The sequence below is a fragment of the Crocodylus porosus genome, unplaced genomic scaffold, assembly GCF_001723895.1.
Source record: "Crocodylus porosus isolate Cpor-Errol unplaced genomic scaffold, CroPor_comp1, whole genome shotgun sequence".
NCBI classification, from domain to species: Eukaryota; Metazoa; Chordata; order Crocodylia; family Crocodylidae; genus Crocodylus; species Crocodylus porosus.
This window is the reverse complement of record NW_017728949.1, coordinates 24,678,222-24,689,152: the sequence shown is the minus strand read 5'-3', so window position 1 is coordinate 24,689,152 and position 10,931 is coordinate 24,678,222. Positions and strand designations below refer to the sequence as shown.

Sequence of the window (10,931 nt, the reverse complement as noted above, 5' to 3'; positions counted from 1 at the left end):
CTCCTGTGGGCGACACTCCATGTGCCCCCACATCACAGCAATCATAAGTCGTGCCTGCTACCTCAAGGTATGTAGAAAAAACTTCTTAAGCTGTGCCCATGTCCAAATCACTGATTCTCTGAATCAGCATTGAATCCTCGGATTTGGAGTCAGCCGAATCGAATCAGGGACAGTGATCCGAATGGATAAATTGAATCACTGTCCCCGATTTGAGCCGAATCCAAATCAAATAGGGCCCACTTCACACACCTCTAGAGCTCACCCTTTATATTCATGCATATAGCCCATGTCTTCATTTTCGTTCCTAACATGAGCTCCAGTTTTGTTGAGGTTTTTTTTTATACAGGCTTTTTACTACCTGTTAAGGTATAATTCATGCTTAATTTATATAGGTACCTGTGTCTGAAGACCTCTTCACTACTTAACAGCCTCTTGGGTTCAACTGTAAGGTTTTTAAAGAGATTTGATTCTGGTTTTGCAGTTTTATGATTAACAGCAGGTTAAGCACAATGTTCTTGTTCATAAAAGTCCCTGAATGATAATTTTGTACACATGCTGTCCTTGTCTTGTGTCTTTTTACTCAACCTCCACTCCCCATCTGCTGTCTCCTTATTTATTTTAAAAATTTAAATAGATTAGGCAACATGTAAAGGACTATTTTCAAATTAACTGTACTCTCTCATTTGTAAAACTGATTTTTCTCTACCCTATATTTTGGACAGATTTATTATTATTATTATTTCTATTGAGGCCTAGAGACCCTAAACACACAGGGTTATATCCCTGTACCAATAATTGCACCACGATATACCACAAAGCTATTCCATGCCCCAGACAGCTTACAATCTGGCATTCAGGCAGCAGGTAAATAAAAAACAGCTGCACAGTAGACACATTCTTTGCATAAGTTAGTGCAGAAATGTCCAACTGGTGACCCGCAGACTGCATGCAGCTCAGGAGGGCTTAATTTGTGGCCCTTGGGCTCCCATCCAACAGCAGCTGGAGTCTCCAGGCTCCCTCTTTATCCTCCATCTTCCACACTCTGCCTCTGCTCCAGCATGCCAGAGTGCTAAAGAAGCCTATGGCCCAGAGCACCCATGTGGCATAGTACAGCAAAGAAGCCCGGGGCTGGGACGATGAGGGTGAAGCCATGGCATCCACATACACTTTGCACTAGGAGTCACCCAAGCATGAGATGCAGCAGGGAAGTGTCCACATGCAATGCAATCCAGGAGGCCAGTTGGCTTGTGCTGGTGCAGCCCGAGTGGCATGCAGCAATCACTGGACTGGCTTCAGGGCGTGAGGCCCCCAATTGCTTAAAAGTTGGATAGTCCTGAGTTAGCAACATACATAATATTAAATCACTTTAATGTACACACAAGTTTGAATGCCTTAATATCTTACCAGGATGAAGCTAGGCAAAGTCTGTTACTTACCTGCAACAGAGTCAAGAGCCATAAGCCAAATTCAGAAATTTAGACTGGTGAAATCTGGGGCACTGTGGCATGAGATACCACCACTGGCCACCCTTTAAGAGTGGGTGAAATTAGTTTGCACCTGAAAGCTACTAAGGAGATATGCTGATTCACTTCATCCCAGGCTTACACAGTCATACTGCCAATTTGGGGGTCTGCTCTGGCTTCCTGTGGGCCCCCAGAAAAGAGAAGGGATTGAGAAATGTCAACTTCCTCTATAAAGTCTGTAGGCCACAACTACAAAATGAGGGGAGAAGAAAGAGAAGCATAGATGAACACGAGATTTATGAGATCAAGAAGAGAAGTGAGAAGAGCAGGTGGGGAAGTGGTGGAAAAGTATGAGCAAAAGGTCACATGATCAGAAGTGGGGAGGAAGAAAAGCAGGGGAAGATGGCATAAGAATATGGTGAGACAATGGGAAAGCAAGAAGAAATTATAGAAATTCAGAGGAGAAACAAGATGGAGTCACAGCAGTACTAGGGAGAAGCTGATCAGATTAGGAATCAATAAAATAGAAAGGGTGAAATCCTGATTGTACCAATTTCAATGGGAGTTTTGAAAGACATTTGCATTTTGCCTGACGTACACATAAAAACAAAACAGAATAAAACGAAACAGCTGTTGAACCTTGGTAAGCCACAAAAAATTCCTCCAGGAACTGTTGCCCCCTCAAAAAATAATAGCAGAGACTGCCCAGTCATTAGCTAGCATAAAAATTAAAGACACAAGCACAAAAAAACCCAGACTATATAGATTTTTTTTTAAAGTAATTCAAATCATGAGAGCTTTTGCCTGTGCTTCCCAAAGACCATTCTGTTCAGCCTCTCATCAAAAGATCCAAAGATTTCATCAAAATCAAAGACCTCATGGAAAAAAAAATCACAAAATGCAGGTCAAGCCAAGCATATTCACTAAAGAAAGATCAGGAAATGCCTAATAAAGGCCAAAGAGGGTGTCTACACAAGACCTTTACTGTGGAGATGCCTAATTAGCTCCACAGTAAACATCTCAGCATCTACACTTGTGGCCCTATTAGGCTGCACGAAATTAATAAACTCTGCAACAGATTAATACTTGTAAATATAAGTACTATCCTGCTGCAGCATTTTTTCATGTAAAGCAATGCATGTGTAGACACAGGCCCAGCTGGCTGGGGCATGAGGATGCTTCAGTGCAGGAGCTGCCTGCCAGCTAGCCCTGCATTGAAGCCATACTCTTGTACCCCAGCCAGTCCCTCCACATCATGCTGAGCTGGGTCTGAGCAGGACTGGCAGGTTGACCGCCCCAGACCCTCTGCCAGACAAAGCTGCTCTGACCAGGGTCAATGTGCTGCGGTTCTGGACGCATGTGTAAACACGGTGCCCAAGAACTATAAACTCCAGAGTGATTGGTGCCAGAGTTTATTACTGCACATTAATATGCATGTGTAGACATGGCCAAAGAAAATCCAGATAACCCAGAAAATTGCCACTGTAAACAAAGAAGCTCAGAAATTATCTCCATCATGTATGTTGTACAACTGTAAATAATTTATAATGCCCAGGCAACTCCAGCTCCAGGCAACTGAATGCAAATAATAATGTTAGGTTTATTTATATGCTACCTGGCAATATGAACACTTCCAGAAAGGTGATCCATGATCTAGTTTACTTAGTTTTAAATTACAATAGTAATTTCAATATCAAAATGCACATCTAATAATAGAACAAGCAAATACTGTCATAGGAAAACTGTATACTGGTTAAACATGTGAAAATAATTTACCTGAAAAGGCCTTAATTCAGCCAGTTATTTAAGTATGTGCCTGACTTTAACCATCTTCAGTGGATCTTCTCAGTGTTACATGTACCAAATTAGGCACATACTCAAATACCTTGCTGATTCAGTGGCTTAAAGAATTGATTAAGAAAGGGGAAGTAGAACCTTTATAAAGAAAAAAGGAATGATGTGACAGAAGTGTAAGTCCTAGATGTTGCATGGTACACAGTTTTTGAAGACTATGGTAGTAGGTGGTGAGCATGAAATCACCTATTCTTTAACAAAGTATATCAACTCCAAATAGTAAAGCAAGAGCAGAGATCTGGCTGGACTTCTCCAACTAAGCCCAGAGTAAAACCTCAGGATCTTCAGTTCAACAGAATTCTTACTCATTCTGCTAAGACAGGTTAGAAAGAAAGACATATATGTCTTCGTTCTACTTACAATGAGGATATCGACCTCATACACTGAAAGTGATGTATTCTGTAAACTAGTACAAAGTAACACCTTTTGTCCCTTGGTTTGTATTTTATATCTGCAAAGTGCCTGAACTTGAAAAGTGAAAAGTTAACATGTAAGCCAGGGAGCAACGTTTTACAAGCAGCAAAATCTGATAATGCCAATGGTCCTTTGAATAGCTTCCAATTTGCAAACTGAGAAAACCAGTGCAACAGTTAAGGAAAAAACAGAGTGTTGCTATTGGAGTAAAAGGAGGTGAATGAAAATAGGAGAACCTTCCTGGAAATTCTTTTTATATTATCACCTGACAGGAATGGGCTTGCTCATGTTTCAAATGCAATTCCAATGGAACTAATTACCATATTTACCCAAATCTAAAACAACACTGAATTTAAGACGACTCTCCAATACTTGGATTACATACATAGAATGTTATAATCTAATTATTGGATTACTGAGTGGATATCTTAATTTTCAGACATTGGAGTTTCATCATAAGACTTGTCAGGATATGAGAAGAACCGAGCCAGCACACACTGATCAAGACATGGGACTCTGACTCTGGGAAGTCAGACCACTGCTTACTGGCAATCTCTAATGCACAATATAAGAGATCAAAACCTGAATAACTGCTTCAGGGATCCTGGCTTTCTCCATTTAAAAATCACAAATTCTCTGATTTAAAAAAACACCAAATCCATGATTAAAATGAAATGCCACTATATATATGTTAGGACTTATACATATATATATATATTATATGTATGTATGTATGTATGTATGTATCAGTTGAGCACAATATTTTATTGATATATTAAAATTTCAAAGCAATTTGGAAGCCTACCAGTGCCTCAATCACTATAACAAAATAAATTTTAAATACCTATAAATTCTGCTGTTTGATTTTGGGTTTTTAATCATGGAAAAGCAGAGCTCTCCCTGTCCCCTTTGCTCACCAGGACATGGGTCCACCTGAGGTTGCCTTCCGCCCCTGCTAATTTGTGGCACTGAGCAGTCCTGACATACTGGTGCCCTGCCCATGCCATTGCCCCTCATTACTAACCTACAGCTCCCCAGCCCTGCTGTTTCCCCTTGCTCCTGACCCTCAATCCCCTGGGCCCTGCTGGTGCCTCTCAGTTGCCACCCACAGCCCCCACATGCTCCAGCCTTGCTGGAGGGGACCCCAGCTGCCAGAGCTACAGGGCCAGGGACCCAGATCCACAGCCCCCTGCCCCCCACAGTAGTGCTCGAGCTCTGGCTGCTGCCCATGGGAGCAAGTGGCTGTTGCAGTAGAGTGGAGCCCAGCTTCCCCCTTCCCCATGGGCAGCACAGCCAGAGTGGAGCCCTTTGGGGAAACAGCGGGGGAGTGGGTGGGTGCGGGCTGCTGCCCTTCCCCTGGAGCTTCTGTAGTCCAGCAGGTGGCACCCGGCATGGCAGGGCAGAGTGGGGCTGGGTGGGGAGGCTTGTGCTGCTACTGGGAGCCCTGCACTGCCATGGTGAAGCACTCCCTGCCTGTCTGGCAGCAGTGAGGGGCACAACTCTGTGCCACCATTCCTGTTGCTGCCAAGCAGGCAGGGGGTGCCTCACCATGGCAGCATGCATCTCCTAGAAGGAGCACAAGCCTCCCCACCCAGCCCCACTCTGCCCTGCTGTGCTAGGTCCACTGGGCTATGGAGGTCCTGGGGGGAAGGCAGCAGGGCAGGGAGCCCAAGCCTGCAGTGGGCAGCTCACACCCACCCTGAGCATAAATTTGGGGGGCACATGCCCCCTAGGGCCTCCCCCCCGGCAGTGCATGCAGCAGCAGGGAGCCAGTCTCCCCTGGCCTCTGGATGAGCCACTCATGACTCCATCCCACTTCCTGCCTGGGCCCTGTGGCTGCGCATTCTGGCCCCAGACCCCAAACCCCATGCACTGTCTAGGCTGGGAAGCAGCCCCAGCCCAACTCCCTCCCTTCCTCACTATAGCCCCAATTCCCCTCTCCATGTGCCAGACTTACGAGCAGGAGCTGCTCTCCAGGCTGCAGCTATGTGCGTGTGTACATGCATACATGCACATGGAAGCCCCTGCCTGACTGCCCTCCTCCCGCTGTCCCCAGACCCTTGCTGTCTCAAACTCTGCCAGCCTGCAAGGGAAAGCCCACCATTTTCCCTGAAAATGAGAAAACACTTCTTTTATTGCATTTTTCCATGGTGGACAGAAAACCCAGATCCCTGATGATCATGCACGTGCGGTCAAAAATTGACAATTTTCAATTGTACTATACCCAAAGAAGTTCTGGAAACACATTTTAACATCAGTGTTTAATTTCCAGGATATGAGTTATTCAGTTTTATAGCTAAGTAATGTATACTTTTGTAATTAAAGAAGTCCAACCTATAGATGATATGCTCTCCTGTGCAGATGGTCAAGACAAAATACAAAAGGGCTTTCCTGTACTGAGTTCAAATGGTTTAACACCTTGCAGTACTAAGCTTTACACATTCTCCATATGTTTACATTAAGTGTTTTAGTAACCCCAACAAGAACACTATCCCTACTTATATTCTTAAATGGGGCCAGAAGAGCTTCATCTTGACTCTCTGCAGAAGGGTGAACTTCTTTTAAACATCAGCTCTGTTGTACCTGTGCTACATAATCCTGTAACTGTCACATAGGAATGTGTGAAACGGGACATATTTGATTCTGATTTGGCGCAAATCAGGGACAGTGATTCAATTCACTGATTCAGATCACTGTTCCCAGTTTGGCCAAATCCAAATCTAAAGATTCGATGCTGATTCAGAGAATCAGTGATTCGGCCATAGACACAGCTTTAAGTGTCTTTTCTACATACCTCAAGGTACCAGGTGTGGCTCGTGAATGCTGCAATCCTGGGGCAGATGGAACATCCCACAGGAGTGTGGGGGGCCCCCACATGCTCGACAACGAACCAGGAAGTGGACCAGTAGTACTTCTGGTCCACTTCAGGGCCTGCCAGGGAGCGCATGGGGCCCTGCGCCCCACAACTAAGCAATCGGCCACTGGGGGACCTTGGCTGCCTCCCCAGACCCAGGAAGCACCAGTCACCAAGCTCGGGAGGTACAGGGGAGCCCCCCCGCACACTCCCTGGTAGACCTGGAAGTGGACCGGAAGTGCTTCTGGTCCACTACCGAGTCTGCTGCTGAGTGCACTGGGGAGCCCCCTGCACTCCTGTGGGACATTCCATCTGCCCCACCACCTCAGCATTCACAAACAGCCTGGTACAAATTTAAAGCTGTGTCTATGGCTGAATTGTCGAATCTTTCCACATCTCTGAATCAATTTGGAGGGTTCCAATTCAATTCAGAGAGATTAAAGGGTCTCCTGATTTGATTCAGATTTTGAGATTTGGCCACCGAATCATGCTGAATCGCTGCCAAATCAAATCAGGGACTGAAGCTTCACACAGCCCTAATAATTACAAGATACCTTTAATGGCAAACTGTAGGGGATGTTTCATGGGACTGTGCAAGAATTGTCTTGGTCTGTTTTGAGTCACCAGTGCAACAGTAAAAATGCTGACAGACAGTGCTGGTTAAGTTCATCTCAGAAAGCAGGGTTGGACCCAGCTTTTCAGAAAACTTGACGTTTTGCCCAGCAAGATGTCCAGAGTGCAACTAGCCCTCACAGTATTTGTACCTGCATTACATTCCTAGATGCACAAATACTCAATACTGCCCAGGGCCACTTCTTTCCTGCACACCACCTTCTTTCACTCACTTGTAATGCTCCCTGGTATCCAGTGATCCCCTAGCTTAGTACATCTAAGTTTGTTTTTTATAGACACTGTCTTTTATACTTCTTGTAATGGAATGACAGATGAGAATCTAACTCTCCTCCAGTTCCCTTGATTCTTCCTTCAGGGCTCACCTATCTTTATATTACAGATTTTTTTTTACCCACTTTTAAAGTTATTTTTCTCCTCTTCTCTGCTTTATATTTAACATTGTACTGATTTATTGTTTTGCATATATTGTGGGCCCCTTCCCTGGTTACTCCCCCTCTTCACAACTTCTCCTGCAGATGAGAATGCTACACAGTGCTGGGATGGAAGAGGTGATTGGCAGTGATGGGAGAGCAGACCACATATATTAACATCGCTGACACGAGTGCCAAGAGATGGTAAGATCAGTTTGTCAAGTTGTTTTAGAGAATGAAGAGGAGCCAGATTGCTATACAGAATTGTCTGCACTTTGACTGTGTGTAGTGAAGGTATGGAGGAGGATGAGGAAGGTAAGATCAAGGGTCATGCAATTTTACTTATTTCCACTATTCCTTTCATTCCCCCAGCATCCTGCCTTGGATTATTCTACTGTCTCTCAAGAGAGGAAAAACATAATTTTTGTGGATGGCTGATAAGCCCAGCAGAGAACCAAATAAAAAAGAAATCAGAAGAGATCACCTTTGTGGCTTTGACAAGTTGGATGCCTGTGCAAAAGCTCCCATTAGAGTAGAACTATATCACTGTCAAGGCTTGAAGCCAATATGCAAAAGAATATATTAAAGAAACACTACAACTTTATGAATAAATATATTTCTGACAGACTGAAATTACACTAGGGTGATCCCCAAGTTTGAATGAACTTGAACAGCAGTCATCCAGACAAAAAGTGAACTTTGGCAAAAGAAAATAGTAAATGATATATTGTGGTGAAATGGGGCTAATAGAATCAGAATAATTATTACCTGAGTGAATGATTCCTGGTGAGATCTGGTTGACGCTCCTGTAGAATTTCAAAGATATTGGGCTGTCGCAGGAATGCAACAATCTTGTCATTATAGGCTGCAAATGTCAACAGAAGATATCTTACTGAACACTAATGTTATTTGAATAGCAACATAACATTTCTTGTAATTTTTAAAAATGACAATGACAATAAAGTTGAGCTTTATTTTCATTTATTACACTAACAGTACTCTATTGTAAAAAATGTCTAAATTGTGCTTTAGATATAAAAAAATTATCTTGTTTATGAATCAAATCTGATTCAGAACATGCCTTCATAAAAATTAACAATGTGACTTTTTCAGATGTTTCATCAAGCAAACCATAATTTCATGTTAACCTAATAAACATATTTGCATGACTTTATGAAGGATCTTATTATCCACTGTCCTGCATCCTGTGCTATCATGTATATCAATGCAAAATGACAGCTTAATTCACTAATTTTTAAAAAGCATTTTGGGTTGGAAAGCAATATACACCAAGTTGTTTTTTATTTTTCAAGAAGAGAGGATTTGAATTTTTAATGGGAGTAACAGGGGCATGAATTTGAATTGATCTGACCTGAATTCTTTTCTTGACTACTTCATTGAAGGAACATAAAAAACTACTATAATCAATATTTTTACCCACTTTACTTTGATACAAACAACTATACAAGTTACTGGGCAATAAAGAATCATATACATTAATAATAATATATTTTTAGATTAGTCAAACGACAGCGCTAGATGGGAATATAAACTCACAAATTAGTTAATAGTAAACTAGCTGGTATAGCACAAATTTCTTATTAGCATATACAAGGTAAATAGTTAGGTGCTCTGCATTTGCTTCCAACTCTATTTTTTCTTGAAAAATACTAGCCTTTCTATTTTACTCATATTAATGGTCTGATCAAGTCCCACAAAATCAATACATTGAAATATATGGCTGCAAATCCATATTTCTACCCAAGCCTTAATTCATGCTGCTTTTTTGCCTGGTTATTATAATTCCAGGCACTTATGGTATGGTTTTCTTAAACTATGGACACTCATTACATTTGTGGTGCCACAAATGTCCTTGTAGTGCCACAAAAATAGCAGATCCACCACAACAGCTGGTGTGTCTACAGCACTGTGGGAACAACCACCATAGTGACTGGTGCCCCAGGAGCAATGGCAAGACGTGGTATGCTCACAGCAAAGGCACCACTGAGTGCTGAGGCATTACAAATGAATGCATGTCCATAGCCTTAGATTCTACAATGGTATGAGGAATAACCAGTTTTTCTCCCTTAATTATAAATGTCCTTATCTTAAGGGATTGAAAGCCTGACAGATTTAATTCCACTTCTTTGCTGTAGTGAAATAAATCAAATGTATAAATATTTATTCCTGTACAAATTTACCTTCAAAATTTTGTATCTTGTATACTGTTCTACTCTTGCTAACTTTCTATACTTTTGTAGCTCCACTGTTTCAACACTGAGAACTAAATCTCCCTTCCCCCTACTCATGATTTTGATGCATCACATCAAAACACAATGTGGAGCTTTTCTTTCAGCTCTTCAGCATTTATTTAACAAACACCATTTACACAGCTGGACACATTTCTGATGACGTGTGCAATTCTACCACCGGACAGACAGGCAGCCAACTTGTATTTTTCTGTATTTCTAAACTACCAAGAGCAAACATGTGCACCATGGGAGTAGGCTTCAGTTACTAGTGAAGCTTCCCAGGACAACTATCGAACAACAGAGCCCAAATTATTGCAAAACTATTTAAAATGCAGTTGTCAATGACCATCTTAATTCTTTGTCATTATTTGTCAGTTTATGCCAAAGAAAATAAATGAATTTAAAGTATTTCTTTACTGTATGTATATATCTTTAAAGTGGTTCTATCCACCAAGTTAGTGTCTATCCAAAGGTTTTGTGCCTATTCCATTGTCAATTATTCAACCACCATTAAAGTATCTTTGTTCAATGTAGCACAAATCCTAAACCTAAATAAAGCAGCATGGGAAAGGAGGTTAAATTAATTGTGATTGTCAAGTAAACATGACACTGAACCAAAAGCCAATCATAGTCAATCAGATGAATAAATCTTGATTTTTTTGCATAGTATGATAGTTGTTAAATTCAATGATTTGAATTCTGTTCTTTGTGGTATCAAACTCAGTGAGGTTGTGGATATGTAACTGGGAACTGAATTTAGGCTAGTGACCAATTCCAAGAAGACTTCTAGCCTTTGGCAGGTATGTGAAATAAAAACTCAGTGTGGAATCCAGGTTGAGAGAGAATCTGGCCCACTATCTGAAACTTTTCTACCTCCTTCTCAGGGAAAGTTAAACAGGAATTTCAATGCAAGGAAGCCCTTGTTTTAACTAGCAAACATTTCCACACTAACGTGACTCTGCATGAAAACTTTTCGATGTACACAGATGGAAATTCCTTAACACAGAGTGCTGGTAGAAAGGTTGAACCATTATACAAAGTACTATACCAA

General features: G+C 41.9%; 1 protein-coding gene across 2 annotated transcripts in view; it reads right to left on the bottom strand.

Moving 5' to 3' along the window:
* Positions 1 to 10,931, bottom strand: part of HECW2 (HECT, C2 and WW domain containing E3 ubiquitin protein ligase 2) — a 218,319-nt gene that overhangs the window by 57,798 nt on the left and 149,590 nt on the right. For both annotated transcript variants that reach the window (XM_019553986.1, XM_019553987.1), the window contains exon 16: positions 8,397 to 8,493. In XM_019553986.1, coding sequence (XP_019409531.1) covers positions 8,397 to 8,493 — 97 coding nt within the window. The remainder of the gene's footprint in view (positions 1 to 8,396; positions 8,494 to 10,931) is intronic.